Source organism: Aethalodelphis obliquidens, unplaced genomic scaffold (assembly GCF_003676395.1).
Source record: "Aethalodelphis obliquidens isolate GAN/ISIS:26980383/991018 unplaced genomic scaffold, ASM367639v1 scaffold55, whole genome shotgun sequence".
Classification (NCBI taxonomy): Eukaryota; Metazoa; Chordata; class Mammalia; order Artiodactyla; family Delphinidae; genus Aethalodelphis; species Aethalodelphis obliquidens.
This window is the reverse complement of record NW_020837999.1, coordinates 10,313,640-10,339,637: the sequence shown is the minus strand read 5'-3', so window position 1 is coordinate 10,339,637 and position 25,998 is coordinate 10,313,640. Positions and strand designations below refer to the sequence as shown.

General features: G+C 33.9%; 1 protein-coding gene across 3 annotated transcripts in view; it reads right to left on the bottom strand.

The window, feature by feature from the left end:
* Positions 1-25,998, bottom strand: part of KIFAP3 (kinesin associated protein 3) — a 158,072-nt gene that overhangs the window by 87,754 nt on the left and 44,320 nt on the right. For all 3 annotated transcript variants that reach the window (XM_027086349.1, XM_027086351.1, XM_027086350.1), the window contains 2 exons: positions 20,961-21,139; positions 10,439-10,601 (listed from right to left, as the gene is read on the bottom strand). In XM_027086349.1, the coding sequence (XP_026942150.1) occupies positions 10,439-10,601; positions 20,961-21,139 (342 nt within the window). The remainder of the gene's footprint in view (positions 1-10,438; positions 10,602-20,960; positions 21,140-25,998) is intronic.

The following is a 25,998-nucleotide window of genomic DNA, read 5'->3' as shown; positions in this document are numbered from 1 at the left end:
CTTTACCTTTAATAATTATTCAAATCACAAAACCTTCCTCAAGTACATATTTTTTTTCCAGTTATTTGGCAATTCTCACAACAGCAGGGGTCGCAATGTACTAGTTAAATGTTTCAGGACACAAGGGAAGGGGATTAAATGTTCATATAGCACAGCTTTATTAGAGCCTGAAATATTCATGATTCATTATACTCTAGTTAAAATAATTTATTATTAAGTATAAAAAGATTTTTCAGTTATGGGGTCCCCAAATAATAATAAAGAAAACCTACTTAATATCTGATAGCATTTCCAGTTGAAACAGCATCCCTTAAAAATCACTTCTGAAAAGTTCTACCAGATGTATAGCTCTACAAAAGTGCTTCTACATTTTTTGCATCTTTTAAAAATTGATTTCTATATATAAATGGGTAATTTTAAATTCAGACAGTCATTTGTCAACGTGAACATATAATGAACAAAGAATTTTTATCTAATGAAAAAAGCAAACTGACCAGTCATATTATAAACTATATGCTCTTTAATTCCTTCTCCATAACTACAGTGAAGAGAATATACCTCAAATTCTTTAAATATTTGATTTACAGAAGGTTTTTTTTTCCCTTTCAAAAAAAATTTCAATTCCACGGAATCATTCCAAGTACTAGCCAAGGAGTAACCTAGATAATTTAGATTATCTACTGTTCAACACATTAAAAATCCAAAAGAGACAGTGATATTTCTGAAGATTTGAAGGAAAATATGTCTAATCACTTCTCCTATTTCAGTTTTCTAACTGAACATCAAATCAGAGGACATAAAATCAATGATTAAGTCATAAGTAGAATTTAAAAAGAATAGAAAAAATAGAAAATATAGTGCATTGCACATAGAAATGGCAAAATACTGCTTCATGAACGTTTAAAAAATTACATATATTACAACAGTGTGTAATATATATCACAAAATATAGTGTATATTAATATACACACATACATACACATACATATACATCACATACACATGTGAGTACTGGGTTGCAATGTACAACATAATACTATAGTCTGGGGTAAAAGATATTTGAAAGGCACTGCTCTAGATGAATTATTTCCTATGCCTTTAAAATCTATGCTCTCTATAATTCCAATTTCTATATAATTGTAGTGGCCAAAAATGAGAGATATTAAATATATCTTGAACTACTCAATTGAGAAGTTTAGTTTATTGTGTTAGGAGTTGATTTAATTTTCCGCACATAAAACATATACATTAACAAATGTAAAAAAAACCATTCTATTAATCACTTACCAGGAAATCATTTAGTATACACTACATATAATTTCTCTGAACACAGCAAAGAGTACAATCAAACAAAATAGGTTCTTCAGTCAAAAGAAATGTTACAAGGTCCATGCAATAAATGTTACTAGGAAGAGAACCCTTTGGGCATTCATTTGGAATTTCATTTTTAACAAAATACACATTTCAAATAAGTTCAGTTGTCGGTTTCCAAGACCACAGGAGATTAGAAATATATCATTAGAGGAAAGGAAAATTGCTGCCATGGAATTGCTGCTGGTACAAAAGAAATGAGAAGTGACAGCCAAGGACAAGTGAGGAAAACAGAAAAACTGTATATAAAAATTAAAAATACATAGCATTCTGGGGCCATTTAGCAAAGGGAAGTACTTGAGCATAGTAATATTTACAGCCCTGTATAATAAATTATCTTCAGAATTACAAATTTGAATCAATGATAATGAAAAAAATAGCAATTACTTATATAGCACTTGAGCCAGGCACTCTGGCTCCAAACCCCACGGTTTTAACCCCTACAACATTATACTGCTTCTCAATAAAAATTTAAATTATGTTTATGTATTAAGGTAAACTTAAGAAAATATTTAAGAACAATGGAATCAATTTTTAAATACAAAATGATTAAATACCCTTAATGATTTAAGCCTGGAAAACATACTTATCAAAAAAGACCCATTTCTGGATAACAATTATTTGTGTTCTACATATATTTACATTAATTTCACTTATAATATTTTTATATTCACTAATATTTACTGCATTATATCATTTAACCCTTCCCTATTAATATGTACCATTATTATCTACATACCGGAGATGAGAAAACTGACATATGGGTTAAGTAATTTGTACAATATCACATAGCTAGTAACTGATAAAGCCAATATTCAATATAGTCTGGCTCCAGAATTCTAGCTTTTATTCAAAGTGCTCTGTGCCACTACAGTGGCAAGGTATACTACATACGGTAATATTTGCAGTAATGTCTCAGGATATACTCTTTAAGAGATTCTGGTAATCCTGGAAACCCAGCTAAAATTCAGAAAAATTTTTAAATATCTTTCAGGATCATTAGGCTGCATGCTTACCAATGTTCCACTTCTAATCCTTCCAGGCATTTGCCTACCCCACTTAAAGTTCTACACGGCTATGTGATTTGCTTTATCAATGGAAATGTAAACAAAAATGATATTTGTTACTTCAAAGTGGAAGCCTTTAAGTTTGCAATTATCCATTTTCTCTGTTTTCCCTTCCCCGATGCCACAGTGACCTGGAGGCTTTGTTAGTGGGTCCTTGACTGATACTAACATGAACCAGCAGTTTCTACTTACTTATAGTGGATATAAATATGAGCAAAAAATAAAACTTTTTTCTATTTTAAGCTACTGAGATATTAGGGTTATTTATTAATAATCATAGGCTTGTCCTCCTGACTAATACATTTAATAAATAGGTTTTTCTGGGAAGTGATGGATAAAAGGGCTATTTTGAGGACTTAATAAAATAGTAACAATTCTGAAGTTTACAAAATGGTTATGTTCCAAAAGTTCATACAGAATCAGTTACTTGGAATTTGGAAGATTTTTTTCCCCCATAGGCTCATCTTATAAAAGGGCCTACAGGGCTTCCCTGGTGGCGCAGTGGTTGGGAGTCTGCCTGCCGATGCAGGGGACATGGGTTCGTGCCCCGGTCCGGGAAGATCCCACATGCCGCGGAGCAGGTGGGCCCGTGAGCCATGGCCACTGGGCCTGCGCATCTGGAGCCTGTGCTCCGCAACGGGAGAGGCCACAACAGTGAGAGGCCTTCGTACCGCCAAAAAAAACCAAAAACAAACAAAAACACAAAGGAAGGGCCTACATAAGCTTATTTAACCCATAATTTAAATGAAAAACAACTGAAAATAACAGTGGCATTAAATAATTAAATAAAAAGCATGTGAAATACTTGTAGGTATTCTGAACATGTGTAGACATTTTGAAGCATTTTATAGAAGTTGGAAGGCACTGTTCTAGTATATTTTAATTTCTCTTCAGTATGTACGTTTTCTCCCTTTCCTTAATCCTGGAATATCAGAAGATATTCTCTTTTGTTTACTACACATGACTGTCATTGCTTCCATGATTTGTAAGTGGAAGGCAAAGGAGGAAATAAAGTTATCAAGCAAAAAACATATAAACATTTGATAGCAAAATCAATAAAACTAAAAGCTGGTTCTTTGAGAAGATAAACAAAATTGATAAACCATTAGCCAGACTCATCAAGAAAATAGGGAGAAGACTCAAATCAACAGAATTAGAAATGAAAAAGAAGTAACAACTGACACTGCAGAAATACAAAGGATCATGAGAGAGTACTACAATCAACTATATGCCAATAAAATGGACAACCTGGAAGAAATGGACAAATCCTAGAAAAGCACAATCTTCTGAGACTGAAACACAAAGAAACAGAAAATATAAACAGACCAATCAGAAGCACTGAAATTGAGACTGTGATTAAAAGTCTTCCAGCAAACAAAAGCCCAGGACCAGAGGGCTTCACAGGTGAATTCTATCAAACATTTAGACAAGAGCTAACACCTATCCTCAAACTCTTCCAAAATATAGCAGAGGGAGGAACACTCCCAATCTCATTCTACAAGGCCACCATCACCCAGATACCAAAACCAGATAAAGATGTCACAAAGAAAGAAAACTACAGGCCAATATCACTGATGAAAATAGATGCAAAAATCCTCAACAAAATACTAGCGAACAGAATCCAACAGTACATTAAAAGGATCATATACCATGATCAACTGGGGTTTATACCAGGAATGCAAGGATTCTTTAATATATGCAAATCAATCAATGTGATACACCATATTAACAAATTGAAGGAGAAAAACCATATGACCTCAACAGATGCAGAAAAAGCTTTTGAAAAAATTCAACACCCATTTATGATAAAAACCCTAGAGAAAGTAGGCATAGAAGGAACTTACCTCAACATAATAAAGGCAATATATGACAAACCCACAGCCAACATCATTCTCAATGGTGAAAAACTGAAACCATTCCCACTAAGATCAGGAACAAGACAAGGTTGGCCACTCTCACCACTATTATTCAACATAGTTTTGGAAGTTTTAGCCACAGCAATCAGAGAAGAAAAAGAAATAAAAGGAATCCAAATCAGAAAAGAAGATGTAAAGCTGTCACTATTTGCAGATGACATGATACTATACATAGAGAATCCTAAAGATGCTATCAGAAAACTACTAGAGCTAATCAATGAATTTGGTAAAGTAGTAGGATACAAAATTAATGAACAGAAATTTCTTGCGTTCTTATACAATAAGGATGAAAACTCTGAAAGAGAAATGAAGGAAACACTCCCATTCACCATTGCAACAAAAAGAATAAAACACCTAAGAATAAACCGATCTAAGGAGACAAAAGACCTGTATGCAGAAAACTATAAGACACTGTGAAAGAAATTAAAGATGACACAAATAGATGGAAAGATATAGCACGTTCTTGGATTGGAAGAATCAACATTGTGAAAATGACTATACTACCCAAAGCAATCTACAGATTCAATGCAATCCCTATCAAACTACCAATGGCATTTTTCACAGAACTAGAGCAAAAAATTTCACAATTTGTATGGAAACACAACAGACCCCGAATAGCCACAGCAATCTTGAGAAAGAAAAATGGAACTGGAGGAATAAGGCTCCCAGACTTCAGACTATACTACAAAGCTACAGTAATCAATAGAGTATGGTACTGGCACAAAAACAGAAATATAGATCAATGGAACAGGATAGAAAGCCCAGAGATAAACCCACACACATATAGTCACCTTATTTTTGATAAAGAAGGCAAGAATATACAATGGAAAAAAGACAGCCTCTGCAATAGTGGTGCTGGGAAAACTGGACAGCTACATGTAAAAGAATGAAATTAGAACATTCCCTAACACCATACACAAAAATAAACTCAAAATGGATTAAAGACCTAAATATAAGGCCAGACACTATAAAACTCTTAGAGGAAAACATAGGCAGAACACTCTATGACATAAATCACAGCAAGGTCCTTTTTAACCCACCTCCTAGAGGAATGGAAATAAAAACAAAAATAAACAGATGAGACCTAATGAAACTTAAAAGCTTCTGCACAGCAAAGGAAACCATAAACAAGATGAAAAGACAACCCTCAGAATGGGAGAAAATATTTGCAAATGAAGCAACTGACAAAGGATTAATCTCCAAAATTTACAAGCAGCTCATGCAGCTCAGTATCAGAAAAACAAACAACCCAATCGAAAAATGGGCAGAAGACCTAAATAGACATTTCTCTAAAGAAGATACACAGATTGCCAACAAACACATGAAAGGACGCTCTACATCACTAATCATTAAAGAAATGCAAATCAAAACTACGGTGAGGTATCACCTCACACCTCATACCAGTCAGAATGACCATCATCAAATAAATCTACAAACAATAAATGCTGGAGAGGGTGTAGAGAAAAGAGAACCCTCCTGTGCTGTTGGTGGGAATGTAAATTGATACAACCACTATGGAAAACAGTATGGAGGTTCCTTAAAAAACTAAAAATAGAACTACCATATGACCCAGCAATCCCACTACTGGGCATATACGCTGAGAAAACCATAATTCAAAAAGAGTCATGTACCACAATGTTCACTGCAGCTCAATTTACAATAGCCCGGACATGGAAGCAACCTAGGTGTCCATCAACAGATGAATGCATAAAGAAGATGTGGTACATATATACAATGGAATATTACTGGGCCATAAAAAGAAATGAAATTGAGTTATTTGCAGTGAGGTGGATGGACCTAGAGTCTGTCATACAGAGTGAAGTAAGTCAGAATGAGAAAAACAAATACTGTATGCTAACACATATATGTGGAATTAAAAAAAAAAAAGTGGTTCTGAAGGACCTAGGGGTAAGACAGGAATAAAGACACAGACCTACTAGAGAATGGCCTTGAGTATATGGTGAGGGGGAAAGGTAAGCTGTGACAAAGTAAGAGAGTGGCATGGACATCTATATACTACCAAACGTAAAATATATAGCTAATGGGAAGCAGCCGCATAGCACAGGGAGATCAGTTCGGTGCTTTGTGACCACCTAGAGGGGTGGGATAGGGAGGATGGGAGGGGCACACAGGAGGCAAGAGATATGGGGATATATGTATATGTATAGCTGATTCACTTTGTTATAAAGCAGAAACTAACACAACATTATAAAGCAGTTATACCCCAATAAAGATGTTTAAAAAAAGAAAAATGAACATTTGAAAAAACAAACTGCTTAAATTCAATGGCTTGTGGGCAACAAAAGAGAGGGGGGAAAAAAGAGTATGACATACTAAATCTTTACCTAAACAGGAATGATTTTAGAGTCAACTTAGTAGCTCTCAGATAGATGAAAAGTTTTCATGAGTTTATAAATGAATATTCGTTCCTCACATGGCATAAGAGCCGAGTCGTTACCAACTTCCTCTTTACTTTTAACAATTATTCAAATCACAATATCTTTTCTTTTTTTTAAATTTATTCTCCACGAAAATTTTTGTGTATATTTTCATGAGGAATGCTACTTAGTCATCATCTTTTACTTGCTATAGAAAGATAAGCCAGGCTAACCATAAACATGTCAACTGAATTATTTTGCTTTCAATCAGTTTTTACAGATCAGCTAAGAACAGAGGTGGAAACTTTTAAGATCTCATCCATTCCTACCTATGTAATGTAAGGTTAGAATAATACTAGCTCTTTACTCTCCCTAGTGTAGCAAAATCTGATGCCCTAGGAATTCATAATATTTCAAAGAAAATAATAAAGCATGACTTTGAAAGAATGAGTGAAAAGGAAGTAAAAAGTTTTCAGTTGCTCTTCCTACTCAGTTTCTTCATTTCTCTACTGCATGAAAATTCCAAGAACATCACTGCTTCTCAGGAACAGCCTAAATTTAACTGTTTTTTTATGTATCTGTTGAAAAATAATCATATTTCTCTGACTGTTATAGCTCACTTAGTGGTTTCCGATTTCCAGTTTTACTCATCTATTGGACAAGTTTCTCTTTTTGTAACTCCTACCTCTCCTGAGCTCTAGACCTATGTTTCCATCTGCTTACTGAACATCTTTGTCTAAGATGTCTCCAACATATCTCAAACTAAATCCATCACTGATGTCCTCAAATTACTTCCTTTACACTTCTCTATTTCTGTTCCTGGCACTAACATTCTAACAGGCATTGAGTTTTTATGAATTCTTTACCATTATCCATATCCAAACAGCAGCCATGTCATATTAAGTCTACCTATGACATGTCTCTTTTGCCCTTTCCTTTTGCCTCATACCTGACATACCACATCTTCCTTAATTCAGGTTTTCTTTACTTCTTGTCCTGCTAACACAACATGCTATTGTTCTCTTCTTTAGACTCTAGTTTTAGTGCATCCAGTAGAATGATGCCAGATTAATTTCCCTAGGGCAATACTCTGATTATGGCCCAACTAGCTCAAAAACCTGCAATGATTACTATCATCAACTATATTAAGTATAACACTTAGCACAGCCTTAAACTTCATAATGCCACATAAGCATACGAACCCATTTTTTCAAACTTATCTCCCACTATTTTCTTAGTTATTGTTCCTCATACTGGCCTAGCGCCATCTATGCCTTAGGTAATATTGATCATTTTATCTGAAATATTTTCTACAGCCTCTATTCTTCCTTCCTTTGTAAATATCACCTTGTTAAAAAGACAAATCTGTCAATGTCCATCTCAAATGGCACTTTATGTATGAAGTATCAATGTGGAAACATTCTCTCTTTTGAGTTCCAATATACCTACAGATTGAAAAATATTTCTCTACAGTGCTTAGCATTATGCTCTGCCATAGCAGATTAGCAACATTTTACTGACTTAAACTGAATTAAACTGCACGTATATCACAGGGAAGTAAAAATAAATAAGCTACCTTGTTTGTTAACAGCGATTTAATATCTATAAGGATATTTGTGCTCAGAGAAAGGTAAGTCAGCAACACTTACAGAACATCCACTTCACATTAAATGATAATGATGATGATGTTAGTAATAAAAATGATTATAGCTAACACTTATTAAGAAAATACTATATGTCAGGTACTGTCTAAGCACGTTCATGCAATAGCTCATTTAATCTTCAAAATAACTTAAGTTGGTTATAATTATTATCTTCATTTTACAGATGAGGAAATCAAATCAGAGTTTGGGTAACTTGCCCAACGTGACATGTTTAAAAGGAAAAAGTGACAATTCTAATAAGACAGTCTGACACAAGAAATGAACTCTAGGAGAGATGAAAGAAATATTTTTTGTATTGAATATCTTATATGCCAAAATTTACTACTTGTTAACAAAATATGAAATGAGTACCCTATGAGTAATTTCCCCAAAATCTCTTTTAAATTATTTGTTTCATTAAAGTAGGTGACTGGATACTGAACAAACCAAATAGACTATGAATTGCTTCAGGACAAGGACTTTAGCTTATCATCTTCATACACTAAGAATCTAACCTGATATTCGATATATAATTCTGCTAGATTTATGATAAATAAAGGATCACATAAATTAAATTCAAGGCCCACCAAGTTTACTTTAAAGTTTTCCTGTTTCCTCACTAGATATTAGTATTTCTTTGGTTCCCCAAAAGCAGTTTTTGAAAGTGCTCCTCAATAGAGTTTCTTCTAAAATGCATAATAAAACTCTTGTGTAATATTTGTGGACTGGCCAATGGACCAAATGTTCTTAGACTGACTAACAGACTAAAGGTTTTCCTTTTCTGAGAAAAAAAGTAAGAAATAAATTTCCTTAAAACTTTTTTTAAGGGGACTTGGAGAACTGAAATTTTAAATTATAGTGCTGCCTATCTTAATCATAGTTAACTTAATATTATTATACATAGTAGTTTATTATAGTAGTTAATAAATCCAACTTTGGCAGCAGATATACCTGAGTTTGAATTTGAGCTTTGTCTTTTATCTAACTGTGTAATCCTGGGTAAAGATCTCAGACGGGGATTCTATAAGATAATGTAAACAGAGCACACAGCAAAATAACTGTCACAGTAAACATTCAATAAATTTTACTTCTAGTATTGTAAAAAACAAATGATGATGTCAATTAGACTGGATTCGCAGATATTAGATAGCTAAGAATAAACTTAATTTTAAATCATTCCAACTATTCCACTGCTTAAAAATATTTGAATATATGGAGAAAGCTACAAAAAAAAAAAGAATGAAGCTGCAGTGCTAAACAAAGAAACAGAGTCTTAACAGCTGAGTAAAACTTTGCTTTCTCGTTAAGAAAAGCAACGGCATTCCAGGTGGAGGAAAAAAGCAGGTGGACAGGCACTGAGGCATAAAAGAATTTGTTTAGAGAACAGTAAGGGGATCAGTATGGACATAGTATAAAGTGTATGTTGGGGAGTAGCAGGTGCCTATGAAGACAGACACTTAACAGATCAAAAAGCATTTTTACATAGTTTGCTAAGAAGCATTATGCATGAGAAGCATTATGTATGAGCACAGAAGAGTTAGTTCTTGAATCCATCCTCACTATATAGATATCTTGCTAATAGCTGAAAGAAAATAATGTATAAACTGAATCCTCCAATATAATATTTTCTGACACTATATAAAAATGCCCTTTTTTACTTGATGACAAAAAGGCTCCATACATTTGTATATTGGTAAGGAGTATTTTAAAGGTATGGCAGAATATAAGAACTTAAACAATACCTGCTTTTTAAAAAAATGCTGAAGAGAGAGTAATTTTTCATTCTTGCTCCCATAGTAGTATTTTTATATTTTCACTCTGGTTTCATTTTCACAGGGGTAAATGAAGTCAAACAGCTAAAAGTTCCTATTCCATTTCATTCTATACCACCATGGAAATCCTAGCACAGGTCATTTTTCATTCATTCTGCTTATATTTAGGTACCCAATCAAAGAACATATACACAATGATTTTTTTTCAGCAGACTTTTCAAGACAGACTTAAATTTTCTAGTGATGTCGGAAATTCCAAGCAACACTATCGTTAATTTTTAAAAAGCATACCTAAGAGTGCAGTGAGTTTGGGAAGCAGCCCAACTTGTACCATCTTATTCCTCAGTCCTGTGTCAAAGGATAGGTTCAGTAGAAGTCGGAGGGTGATATTCAGCAGATCTTCATGCTCACAAGGTATCATTTTTACCAGTTTTTCAACAATATCCATTTCCACCTATGTAAAGTAATAATACAAATGCAGTCAGGCTCTATTGCACAATACAACAAAACAGATTACAAAGAATTATTTTTTCATTGTTTTTACCCTCATGTATATATTTTTTATAAGTAACTATGTGTTAACTTATTTACTCTCATTTTAATCTGTAAACTTCTCTGAAACCAAACTTTTTTTTTTTTTTTTTTTTTGTGGTACACGGGCCTCTCACTGTTGTGGCCTCTCCCGTTGCGGAGCACAGGCTCCGGACGCACAGGCTCAGCGGCCATGGCTCATGGGCCCAGCCGCTCCGCGGCACGTGAGATCCTCCTGGACCGGGGCACGAAAGCGTGACCCCTGCATCGGCAAGCGGACTCTCAACCACTGTGCCACCAGGGAAGCCCCTCTGAAACCAAACGTTTCAGGAGGAAATATATATTTCCAGTTCATCCCTTCCTTCCCTCATTTCATAGCATCAACTGGAAGACAAATTACTTTGGGTTCTTGAAAGCACATTATGGACTCCACCTACTAAGTGCCAGACCCTGTGCTAGATTAAACAAGATTCTGTCTTGGCTTTTAAGGATTCCAGTCTAAAAACACAGCAGAGAAATAAAACAAATAATTTAAATACAATATGATAAAAGTGGAATGCATGAAGCGCTCTAGAAACAATGTAGAAGGAGCTACAAGCTACCTAGAAGAACAGAAAAGACTAAATTCAGAACAAAGTTCTAAACAATGTATAATAATTTGCTCTCTGGTAAAGACACTGGTAATCCAAATAGAAGAAAAATACAGTGGATAGGCATTTATGCATAAAAGAGCTGGTCTGAGGCACTGCAAGTGCTTTGATATAGCCATAGTATAAAGTATATGTTGGGAAGTGGCAGGAGCCTATACAGACAGACGTTGGACAGATCACAAAAAGCTTTTAATGCTCTGCTAAGAAGTTTAACATTATTCCTTAGGCAGTAGAGGGCCTTGAATGATTTTAAGTCCAGAGGGTGATGTGGTCAGACTAGAACCACACATATTTATATAAAGATAAATATAATAAATATAATATATAATAAATATAATACACACATATACATATGTATTCATACACATCCAACATACATACATACAAACATACACAAAAATGTGAAAATAAGGGGCACTGTATAGGACAGACTGGAATAGGTAGAGATTGAAGGCAGGCACAAGAATATATTACCTTAGACAGGTGAGACGTGATTAAGGTCTGAATCAAAGAAAGGACAAAGATGTTGAAGAGGAAAAAATAATTTGAGACGTGTTTAGAAGATATGGTCAAAGCATTTGAATGTGAAGTGAAAAGGAAGCTTTGAAGGTGACTTTCAGGCTTTTGGCTTGGTCAGTGTGTGTTGGGGATCCCCAAGACCACCACCAGGTCCTGCGATTTGCTAGGAGGACTCACAGGACTCAACATATAGTCATATTCATGGTTATGATTTATTACAATAAAAGGATGCAAAGTAAAATCAGAAAAGGGAAAAGGCACATGGGGGCAAAGTCTGAAAGAAGCCAGGTGTAAGCTTCTTAGAACCCTCTCCTCATAGAATCACACAGAACATGCTCCAGCACTGAACTGAGACTGAGACTCGATGTCCAAGGTTTTTATTCGGGGCTGGTCACATAGGAAACCTCTGCCTAGCATAAAATAAAATTCCAAACCCTGAGAAGGAAAGCAGGTGTTTAGCTTAAGCCACACTGCTTGTGTAAAGAGTAAGCTACACGTATGAGTTAGGAAACAGTGAGAACACTCCTGAGTCCAAGTCTCTAGACACCAGCCCAGGGCCAATCTTGAAAGAAGGCCTATGGGAGAGCAATCTCAGGTTCCTTTTCTGCATAGTCAATAAGGTGGATGTAGGTGCCATTAACTAAGATCTTTAAATTGAAAAACAGGTGTAGGACAAGGAGGGCAAAAAATTACTAAAAGTTTTGTCATGTTTGAGATGATATTCAGTGGATATTTGGAAATCTTCAAAAATCAGAAGAGAAGCTGGGCTACGAGTAATAGTTTAAACTCTATAACAGGGATCAGTGAACTATGGCTAGTGGGGTCTAATCTGGCTTGCCATCTGTCTTCATACAACCCAAGAGCTAAAAATGGTTTCTGACTTTTACACTTTTAAATGGTTGAAAAAAAATGAAAAATATTTCATGACACATGAAAATTATTTGAAATTCAAATTTCAGTTTTCATAAGTAAAGTTTTATTGGAACACAGCCACGTTCATTTGTTTATAAACTGTCTATGGCTGCTATCATGCTACACAGCAGAGATGAGTAGTTGCAACAGAGCCCATATGAAGGGCAGGCCTAAAATACAGATTATTCTAGCCATCTACAGAAAAAGATTGTTGATCCCCACTCTAGAAGATTATGAAATTGCCTCAAGAGAGCTTGTTTTAGGATGAGAAATCAGAGGACAGAACTTACTTGGTAGTGTAAGCCCTGTACTCACATTTCTTAAAGTAATAATCAGAAAAATTTGGTTATAAAAATATCTCCCATCATTGTTACAAAGAAACAGCCAAAAAAGGAGAGAAATTCTATATAACTACATATTTTTCTTGTTCATTACCAAAATATTTATGAATAACCTTGCTCTACTTTTTCTTTTATGGGAGGTCTAAAGCATTTATTTATACCACCCTTCCCATATCTTTATTGTAAATTTTCACTGACCTCATAAAAATCACATTAATAATTGAGGCCTCAATATATTTTTTTCCTTTCATTCCATGCCAAGGAGTAAGCAATTTTTTTTAAATGGTAAATTGACAAACCAACAACAATTTTTCCTTCAGACCTGTATCTATACTCCATGGCCACACTGCAGTCATATCCTAGAGCTCTTTATTAAAAAGTACAAGTCCATCTCCAAAGACTCTTTAACTTTGGTTCTCCCTTTCTCTTAGTTTAGTCTTCCAAGCAGGCTGCAGGATTCATTCGTTAACTTCACACAATAATTTCCACAGAGGCCAGGGACAAATATTTGTCACATTTATGTAAAACTGTAATTCTTACAGTAGCTTCTTTGATTACAGTGTATAACTTCTTTTCCAGCTTTATTTATTTATCCATTCAAAAAATATTTCTTAATTTAAGCCCTGGGTATATTTTGGTGAACAAGAAAGAAATGGTTCCTGTCTTCATGGAGCTTATATTCTAGAGAGCATGAAATACAGTTAAAAAACCAAAACAACCGTCTCACACACAATTATACAGTTATCTAATTGTAACTGTATAAATTGTGATATTATATGTGAGAAATAAACAGAGTACCATGAGAGAATATAAGGAGTAAACCTGATATAATCTCAGTGTGAGGAGCTGTCAAGGAAGGCTTCTCTGAGGAAGAACAACGTACTGGATGAACAGAAATTAGCTAACGTTAATTGAAGAGGCAGAGGAAAGAGCTGTCTAGATGGAAAAAACAGCAGTGTACAAAGGCCCTGAAGTAACATGGAAAATATAACATTCAAGAAGCTCTTTAAAAACTGTCATTCTGACTACAAAGTAGAGAATATATTGGAAGAAGGCGAAAACAGAAGTAGTCAGATTAACTAAAATGCCATGCAATTAGTCAGATAGAGGCATTAGTGATTAAGAAAAGTAAGCAGAATCTCAAACTTCCTCTAAGGATGTAAAAATCTGGAAAGGATATGGTTCCCACTCTAACTGCAAGAAAAATCCAAATACAAAATCATAACTTAAAAAAAAAAACCAGAGAGCTGAGGTTGCACGGAAATCAACTGGCCTGAAATATAAGGAAAATAGGCACCCCCAAGGAGATAAGGGTCATGAGCACTGGTTTATATGGAGCAGAGCACTGGAGAGAAAGCTGCCACAGAAGTTGCTAGGAAGACTGCACAAAAACTTTTAAACAAGTAGCTAAAGGCCAAATGTGAAGTAGCCTGAGACTGTAGAACTCTGAAGCTACAGATGCTCAGGGAGTTTGCAACCACTTGCAAGCTCTTTTCCAAGGACCTTATCAGAGGGTCACAAGAAAAACTGGGGATAGGACAGGAGATGGAAGAAAACTTCCCCTCAGTGGCATGGGTCTGGGAGAGGGGCACAGCTGCCACGGGGGAGAAGGCATAAAATCCTGTCTGGATCTTTTTCTCCCATTTCCCCTAAAAAAAAAAAAAAAAAAAGACTTAAGCCTCTTGGGGAAGTATGGCAAATCCTGTCACATCTGAAGCATAGGTGAAGACCCACTGCAGCTGGGGCAAGGAAACAGAGAAAAATTCCTGAGAGGTGTTGACAGGATGACTTAGGAAGCCCCATTGCTGAAAACCATGGACACAGGATAAGCCTAAGACCAGCCTGAAACTAAATTAGAACAATGGAAAAAGTCTCTTTTCTTATCCCCTCCCTGCCCCTGGCACCAGATTAGCAAAAGCCAAGTGACAAATAACAGCAGTATATTACTGGGGGAGAGTTAAAATGAGGAGAAAGCCTCTTTGAGTCACAGGCATGCTAGGAAAGCCTGAAATAGAGGGTGGAACATGAACAATGAGAAAAATCCTCTGACCATCAATACTCTACCAAAGACAAAGAAACGCTAGATGAATTTGAAGCTAATGGTGCCTGGAGGATAACCAAATATAGCTAAACTCTTGACAAAAATGACTTAATCCCCCCCTACATTAAAGACCTAAAATAAAGGTCTGTCCATTTCCATACATAAATAATATTTATCTCACTCTACTAATCTACACATAATATCTAGCTTTCAACAAAAAATTATGATACTTTGAAAGAGCAAGAAAATAACCCATTGATAAGAGATAAGGCAATCAACAGAACCAGATTCAGATATGACTTGTATAATTACTAGACAAAGAATTTAAAATAACTATGATTAATATGTTAAAGGCTCTATTGGAAAAGATGAAAAACACATGTAAACACAGATAATCTCACAGAAAAAAATGATACCAAAAGAATTAAATTTTAAAACACATAACACACATAATACGAAGATGAAGGAAAACTTCAAAGGGCTCATTAGTAGACTTGATATAGCTAATGCCAGGATTAGTAAACCCAGAGGTAGGTCAATAGAAATTTTCCAAACTCAACCCCACCCCACCCCCCAAAAAAATAAAAACGAGAAGAACAAAACACAGCAACACAGCATTCAAGAGCCATGAGACAATACCAAATGGATTAACATGTGTAACTGGAAGCCAGTAGAAGACAGGCAGAAAGAGACAAAAGGAATACCTGAAAAGATAATGGCTAAGGATTTTCCAAGAACAATGAAGGACATCAAAAACACAGATACATGCTCAAAGAACCCCAAGTAGAATACAACACACACATGCACTTGTGTGCCTGGCCATATTCAAACTTCGAAAATCAAAGATAAAATCTTGGAAGCAGGCAGAAAATAAAAGACTCACTATATATAGAGGACAAAAGATAAGAATGACATCAGACTTTTTATCAAAAACTATGCAACCCAGAAAACAATGCAGAGATATTTATGAAGTATGTCAACTTAGAATTCTATATTCAGTGAAAATATCCTCCAAAAATCAAACATGAAACCAAAAGCTGGTTCTTTGAAAATATTAATAATACTGATAAACCACTAACCTATTAAAAAAGAGAGAGAAAGAGAGAAAAACAAATTACCAATATCAGTAATGCAACAGAAAAAGTCACTTCAGACCTTTGGACTCTGAAGATATAAGAAGGAAAAAGTACAAAAAATTTTACACCTATACATTTGACAACACTGATGAAATGGAAAAACTACTTGAAAGATACAAACTGCAAAGCTACCACTCAAAAATAAACAGATAACCTGAATAGTCTTATAGGTATTAAAGAAATTCAAAGAAAGAAAACTCTACCTCCAGATGACTTTTTTACTGGTGAATTCTATTAAACAATTAAGTAGAAATAACACCAATTCTACACAAACCCTTCCAAAAAAATTGAAGAGGGAATACTTCCCAACTCATTCTATGAGGTCAGACTTACCCTAATAGTAAAACCAGACCAAGGCATCATAAGGAAACTATAAACTAGTAATCCCTCATAAACACAGACAATATATTAGCTAATCAAATCTAGCAATATATAAAAAGGCAATATATCATGACCAAGTTGTGTTTACCTGCTGAATGCAAGAATGGCTTAACATTTGAAAGTCAACCAATACAATTCACTACATTAACAGTCTAAAGAAGAAATACCATGTGATTATCTCAATTGATGCAGAAAAGGCATTTGACAGAATCCAACTACCATTCCTGATAAAAATTCTCAGCAAACTAGAACAGAACTTACTTAAACCAATGAAGTATCTATAAAAAAAACTATATTAAATTACACTTAATAGTAAAAGACATTGTTTTCTTCCTAAAACCAGTAACAAGGCTGGGATGTCAAGTCACAGCATTCCTTTTTAACATCATACTAGAGGGCCTAGCCAGTACAGTAAGACCAAAAAAAAAAAAAAAAAAAAAAGGCAAAAGAAAAGAAATTAAAAGTATATAGCTAAGAATAGACAAAATAAAACTTTCTATTTACAAGTAATATAATTGTCTACTTAGAAAATCCCAAGTAAAAAAATGAATTTAGCAAGGTCACAGGACATAAGGTCAATATACAAAATTCAACTGTATATCTATGTACTATCATTCAACAACAGGAAACTGATTCTTTTTTAAAAGCTACCATTACAATGGTAGAACACTTAAGTATAAATCTAACAAAATATGTGCAAAATACATATGCTTAAAACTATGAAATGATGAAAGAAATCAAGAAACACCTAAATAAATGGAGAGTTATACCATGTTCATGTATCGGAAACTTCAATACAGTCAATATACTGTATCCTGCCAATAGATTCAATGCAATCTTAATCAAGATTCCAGGATATTTTGTTAAAGAAATAGACTAGTTGATTCTAAATATATGGAAAGATAAAGAATTTGAAATAGCCTGAATAATTCTGAAAAACAGCAACAACATTTGAGGGTTCACACTACCTTATTTCAAGATTATAAAGCTACAGTAATCACGACAAAAATGTATCAGCGAAAGCATAGAAACATAGGTTAATGGAACAGAAAAGAGTCCAAAAATAAAACCACACATACATAGCCAACTGATTTTCAACAAAAACAGTACAAAGGCAATTTCAATATGGTGCAAAGGCAATTCAGTGGAGAAAGGATAGTCTCTTCAACAAATGGTGCAGGAACAATTGGAAATCCATATTCAAAACATGGATATTGATCTATACATTGCACCATCTGCAAAATTCAGTAAAAATGGATGGATCACAGACTAAAACAAAAACAACAACACCACAAACCCTACAAAACTCCTCGAAAAACACACGGGAAGAAATCTTTGTGACCTTGAGTTAAGAAAAGATTTCAAAAAAACAAAAAAAAAAAACAAAAAAAAAAGAAAAGATTTCTTAGATATAACACCAAAATACAATCTATTAAAATTTTTTTTGATATACTTGATTTCATAACAATTAAAACCTTTTGCTCTTCATGGAAAATGAAAACACAAGCCACAGAAAAGTAGTAAATACTTGGAAACATAACTGATAAAAGACTTATATTCAAAATACAAAAACAAGTCTCAAAACTTAATAAGAAAATAAGCAACCCAAGGAATATATATCCTCTCTGTTGTTCTTAAATTCATATTCTAATATGACTTATTCCCTTTTAATCATATTGTATTTACATAAAAAATACGAAAACTCAATTTAAATAATTAATTGAAAGATTTTTTATGCAAAGTAAACTTCCTTTAAAATATATAACTCTAAAAAGCAAGGTCAGTATTAGTTCATTATAACAGTAAAATGAACACTTTATTTAAATAAATAATACAACCTCACAAATGGATCAGTCATCCCTCCCCTCCATCCCTCTTAAATAAAAATGCCACAGGCTTCATCTGTTACTAATTATATTAAGTAATATTTTTCTTTCAAAACAGCAACAGTACACACTGGTGGTTATGGCAAACTTAATAAAGTAACTTGGAGAGTTTTTTTTTTTTAATTTGTATTTCCATTGCAAAGAATGGAATGTAAAACATGTAGCCCAATCAGATAGTTAAACACTAGACACAGTCTTCTAATCATGTTTCTGGCTGATAAAAGCCCAATGCCCAAAGCTAAATTTAGTCATTGTCTCAACATGCAAAACCCTCTTAATTTTATGTCTCTAAAATGGAATTTATAGTTAATTAGTACTTTTATTAAAAGTTCTCTACAAAGTGACAGTTTATCAAACTGACAAGCAAATTTATTTCAACCTTTAAGTAATTATTTTTCAGTGTTTCTGAAAGCCAACATTTAAAAATTGCTTATACTTAGTATTGCTAAAAATCTTTTTTAAAAAAAACAATATAAAATAAAAACAAAAATAAATTTTGCCTTGGAGGCAGAGAAAAGGAGTAGGAAGCCGAATCCTGGAGATATTTCCTTGAGCAAATTACTTAACCTCTCTAATCCTCTGTTACTTCATCTGTAAAACTAGGAGTTAATCTACAAAATGTAAACATAGAGATAAGGTCCAGCTGAGCTCTAAAAATCCTAATTCTATACAACACCCTTGAATAAAATGAATTCTTTTCCACAATAAAAGATGAAATTCATAACATCTACCCTAAAAACCCTGCCAATCAAATTATTCTTATGACCTTGGATGAATTACCTTTTCTGAACCTGTTTTTCCTCCCCAATAAAAACTGAGGTTTGATGAGACAATTTATATTCTATTTTCTGAATCTATGATTTTACCAGAAAATAATTTTTAATTATATACCTGAGATCAGTTTTGACAGAATAAACACATAAGAAGAGTATTATCTAAATACAAATCTAAGCAATGCACAGTAGACACATGCTTATGGCAAATCAATTTGAATTTTGCAAACCTAATAAAGGTGAACTTATTCTAAACACATAAATGGAAGAATATATTTCAACTTACAGCAAGGAGAAGCGACTACTTAGCCACACTCTAACTATACTCAGGAGTATATATATCACCATGTCATATTATTCTTGAATATAAGATTGATAAAAACAAAAACATGTTTTTGATTAAGTAAATTCAATCTTAAAAGAGTATCAGACACAGTGATCATCAATCATCATCAAAACTAATGATGAAAATGACACATACTAAATATCTGTGGATAAAATAAAATTTCATGTATTCCAAGTATCAGAATTCAAGGCACTTATTAAATCTAATTAATCAGTCTCAGGTTTTCAAAGAGCATGCCATATTGTTCAATAAGCATAAGCTACTTCCTAGCTCATTAGATTTTAAAAGAAGGAAAAAGAACAGGTAGAACTACTATATATTTAGACTATCTGAAGGAGAATCCACTTATACCAATAATACACAGTCACATAATGACTTGTATTAACATGCAGTTCTAAAATAGTTTCCAATGGAGTTAAAGCCAATGATCCAATAATTCCATTTTGAGAAATCTATCCTAAGAAAATAAACAGAAATACAGACAAAGATGCATGTACAAATGTGTCCACTGAAGTCTTATTTATAATAGCTAAAATTATGAACAACTTAAGTATCTGAAGGCAAGGTATGGTTAATGTATGATCTATTTAATATAACACTGTGCTTACAAAGACTTTTTAATGACATGGAAAAAAGCAGATTTTTTTATTCCATCTCTCTATATTTCTATATTATACATATTTTTCAGCTGCAGAAATAATATATGATCAATTTGTACTATTTCTCAAAGACAACTGCATCAACACAATGTAAGATGGCAAATAGGAACCTACTGTAATGATTCAAACAAGAAATGAAGAGTGTATAAATAAAGAGGGCATGAACTAACACAATGGCACTGGGAATAGAAAGAACAGATAGCTTCAAGAGATACTTAAGCAGAATCAACAGGTTGCAGCTACCAATTGGAATAATAAATGAGAAACAGATTGGGCTAAACTGTAATTCCACACACTAATACCAGAAATGCAGGAGAAAAGTACCTTAGGGGAAAATAATAAGGCCAGATGACTCTGAAACACAATCTAAAGTTAAAATTACTTTCTATATATTATGTTTAATATGGAAAGATTCATTCTGTACAATATATTAGGAGAATATTTTTATCCAGAAAACTTTAATTATCTGGATAATTAACTAATATGAAATATATTTCTTAATGAAGCCACTTAAGTGAGTTACTGCCATTGTAAAATTTTCATTTAGAATTATCTCAGTAGGGGGATAATGTGTTTACTTTTTATCAAAATATTCTAACTCAAAAATGGTGAACATGGGCTGTTTCAATGTAAGTTACCATATCATTTTTATTCTCCATAAAAATGCTGAGTTTCTTCAAAAATGACACAACTAGAATAAGCAGCTCAAAATTGTCCCGATCAAGAGCCTTCACCAGCATGTGAACTATGTTCTTGTTCCTCATCTTCAGCTCTGTACGTGTATCCTCAGCAAGATTCAGAAGCAAATAAAGAGCAACTAGGAAAGTAAAATAAATGAGAGTTAAATAACTGGCATATTGAATCAACAATTTAATAAATCATTTCTACCCATTAAAGTAACAGATGTAGAAGATAGTATATTATCTTGAAAATTTTAACTAGTTAATTTATTCATTAGAAAACTATTATTATTGATATATATGCTATATGAAACAAAACTTATATATAAAATAATATTCTTATGATGCTGAGAAAGACACAATAACCAAAATAAGTCAATGATTCCTACCCTCTTGGAGCTAAGAGGTTAATTGTAATCAAATGTCAATTAAACGTATATGTTAGCAAATAATAAAACAGGCAAGCATGTAGAAAACAAGGTAAAATTTCAACAATTAGGGGCTGCTGTGCTAAAAAATGTAGAGTACAGCTAGAGCTGAATTTAAGGATACTAAAACCTATTTTTCATATTCAAAATGAGTTTTTGATAGTCTACAGAAAACGGCCATATGAAATTCAGTAAAATAACTGTTACACTAACCAAAGTTGAGGCCACTGTCTACTAGTTCTAAGTAAAATTTCTTTTAGATACTGGTAATAAAAATGCTTACATTCTCACAAGAAACTCATTTAATTGTTCCCTTTTGACAATGAGATTATGTAACAGATAATGTTTTCCATTTGGCCTTGACTGACAGGAAGCTTCAGAGTTAAACCTGAAAGTTTTCTGTCAGAATTACATAGAATATTATGGCCAATATAGTCTTTTTGCTCTCCTATTGTCTTGATTTTGCTCAATTTTTTTAGTATTTCATTTTATGTACTCTTATAAACCATCTCTAAACCTTTATGAAAAATATATATGCATACGTATAAACTTTTATTTAACAAATATTTGAAATGGAAAAGCAATTCTCACTAATTAAGTACCTACTATATGCCAGGCACTGTACTAGTTGATATAGAAACAGTAACCCATTTTAAGACAATTTTACGAGGCAAGAAATACTATAAAAATTTTTACAGATGGGGAACCCCAGATTCAGAGAAGTTAAATACCTTGCCCTAGCCACACAGCAAGAAAACCCACCAGAAACCAAAGCTCACACATTTACACTATTGCACCATGCTGACTTTCCATGCAAGGCACTAATAAAAGGTTTTAAAGTTGTGTTGGAAAAGCATATAGTAGACTTCTTCTTGCAACCAAGACAGATGTAAGTGGGTTGAATAGTGTTCTCCTCAAATTTCCATCCACCCAGAACCTAGGAATTCGAAGTAATTTGGAAACAGGGTCTTTGCAGATGTAACTAGTTAGGATGAGGTCATAATAGATTAACGTAGTCCTTGAAACCAATGACTGGGGTCCTCATAAGAAGAGAGGACATAACTGACAGATGCAGTGGGAAGGCCATGTGAAGATGTGGGCAGAGAATGAACAGATGCAGCCACAGCCAAGAAACACGAAGGACTGCCAGAAGCCACCAAATGCTAGGAAGAGCCGAGGAAAGATTCTTCTCTAGAGTCTTCAGGGGCAGCATGGCCCTGCTGAAATCTTGATTTTGGCTTTCTAGCCTCCAGAACTGTGAAATTTCTATTGTTTTAAATCACCCAGTTTGCAGTACTTTGTTTTGGCAACTCTGGGAAATTAATACATAAGAGGAGCAGGGACCAGATTGGAAACCCTCACCAGAAACAATAACAACAACAACAAAAAGACTAAAATAAGGGTTTTCAGGACACTGAGCACCAGATGATGACGGATAGTTATCCCAGAGAGATAAGAAACAAATGACCTGGCCCATGATTGGCCCAGAATACTGTCTTGAGAGATTCCAGGTCATGAAACAGATAAGGAAAAATCCCAGAAGAACCCCAAAGAATTCTTGAATGAAGAGATGGAACCAAGGGACCAGGAAAGCCAAGGGGGCTAGAGTTCACAGAAAAGAATACCAGAGAGGACAGAGCTTCAAAAAGAGAAGAGTTCCAGAGTTCTGCAGAGGTCTACTTTACATATTGAGCAGAGTACTGACTAGTCACATGTGTTACTAATCTGAGGCTGGGGGCAGAACAAAATGAAAGAATTAGAAGAAAAAATACATGACATGCACACAGAGCTGGAAATAATGCCTCTTTCTACCAGCTATACTGGAAACTTCATAATTAATGGGCCACTGGGTAGAGTTCTCACATGAGCCTTGCCTCAGTAGTATGGAATAATTAGTTTTAGACTAAATGCTGCTCATGTCCAAACTCACAAATCTTATGAGAATGATCCAAAAGGATCAAACTGCTTCCAAATAATTTAATTATGTCTCACAATAAAGCTCAGGAATAGAATATTTATAGGAATAAAATAATATCCATCACCTAACAATGAAAATTTCACATTGTCCTGCCTCCAATCAAAGATTATTAGCCATTCCAAAAAAGCAGGAAAACACAACCTGTAAGGAAAAGAAAAATCAGCTAACTGAAACTGTTCTAGAACTGACACCACAGTTAGAATGATCGAACATGAACATCAAAATAGTTATATAACTGTATTCTAAATTTTCTAAAAGTTTAGTAGAGACATGGAGGATATACAGAAGATTAAATCAAACATCTAGCAATGAAAACTACAATGCCTGAGATTGTATACTAAATGGAATTAACGGCAGTTTAGAGACTGGAGAAGAAAAGATTAGTGAAATTGAAGACATAACTAGAAACTATCCAAAATTAAACACACAAAGAAAAAAAACAACAGCAAAAATGTAGAGTATCAGTAAACTATGGAAAAAACGTCAAGTGACCTAATATACCTGTAATTGGAGTCCCTGAAGAAATAATAATTGATAATTTTCCAAATTTGATAAAAAATATAAATCCACAATCCCAATAAGGTCAGTGAAATCCAAGAACAAGAAACATGAAGAAAGCTACACCAAAGCACAATATAATCAAACTGGTAAAAACAAATGATGACGAGACCATTTTAAAGCAGCCGGAGGGAAAAAACCTCATATATAGATGAAGAAAAGATAAGGATGACAGCAGACTTCTCATCAGAAACAATGCAAGCATGTCAACAGTGTAACAGTATGTTTAGAAAATAGAAATAAGTTGTCAACCTAGAATTATAAACCAGTAAAAATATTTCAAAAAAGAAAAAAAAAGAATTTCTCAGATGTAAAAAGATAAAATAATTCATTAGTAAATCTATCCTGTGAGAAATATACAAGGAAATCTTTCAGACAGAAAGAAAATGATGACAGAAACATAATCTAACAAAAAATAGTAGAATCAGTGGAAATAGTAACTATATAAGTAAACATATAAGGTTATTTTCTTAATATTTAAATATCTTTAAAGTAAAATTGGCTGTCTATACAAAAATAATAATGTATCATAAGGTTTATAACATATATATATATATATATATATATATATATATAAAAACCTCATGGTAACGACAAACCAAAAATCTATAATAGATAACACACACAAAAAAGACAAAGGAATCCAAACATAACACTAAAGGTAGACATCAAATCACAAGGGAAGAGAGCAAAAGAAGGGACCATAAAAGGACTGTTAAAAAAAAAAAACCCAAAACAATGAACAAAATAGCAAAAAGTACATACGTATCAATATACTTTAAGTGTAAATGGACTAAAAGCTCCAATCAAGGCACAGAGTGGCTGACTGGATACAAAAACAAGACCCATGCATGTGGTGCCTATAAGAGAATCACTTCAGATCTAAAGCCACAAACCGACTGAAAATGAGAGGATGTTAAAAGGTATTCCATGCAAATGGAAACAAAAAGAAAAATGGGGTAGCAATACTTATATCAGACAAATAGACTTTAAACCAAAGACTGTAACTAGAGAAAAAGAAGGACATTACATAATGATAAAGGGATCACTCCAAAAAGAAAATACAACAATTTAAAATATATATGTACGTGGAAACAAAAAGACCCCGAATAGCCAAAACAATATCTCCAGCTTTGTTCTTTACAAAGAACAGAGCTGGAGATACCATGCTCTCTGATTTCAAACTATACTACAAAGCCACAGTAATCAAAACAGTATGGTATGGCACAAAAACAGACACATAGATCAATGGAACAGAATAGAGAGTACAGGAATAAACTCACATTTACGTGGTCAATCTACAACAATGGAGGCAAGAAGAATATACAATGGCTAAAAGACAGCTTCTTCAATAAATAGTGTTGGGAAAATTAGACAGCTACATGCAAAAGAATGAAACTGGACGACTACTTTTTCACATCATATACAAAAATAAACTCAAAATGGATTAAAGCCTTAAACGTAAGACCTGAAGCCATAAAACTCCTAGAAGAAAACATAGGCAGTATGCTCTCTGACATCAACCTTAGCAATAATTTTTCTCCTCAGGCAAGGGAAACAAAAGTAAATCAAACAAATTGGACTACATCAAACTAAAAAACTTTTACACAGCAAAGGAAGCTAGCTATCAACAAAATGAAAAAGCAGCCTACAGAATGAGAGAAGATATTTGCATATGATATATCCAATAAGGGGTTAATATCCAAAATACACAAAGAACTCACACAACTCAACATCGAAAAATCAAACAACTCAATTAAAAAATGGGCAGAGGATCCGAATAGAAATTTTTCCAAAGAAGACGTACAGATGGCCAACAGACACATGAAAATGCTCAACATCACTAATCATCAAATGCAAATCAATACTACCCTGAGATAACACCTCACACCTGTCAGAATGGCTATTATCAAAAAGACAAGAGATAGGGCTTCCCTGGTGGCACAGTGGTTGAGAATCTGCCTGCTAATGCAGGGGACACGGGTTTGAGCCCTGGTCTGGGAGGATCCCACATGCCACGGAGCAACTAGGC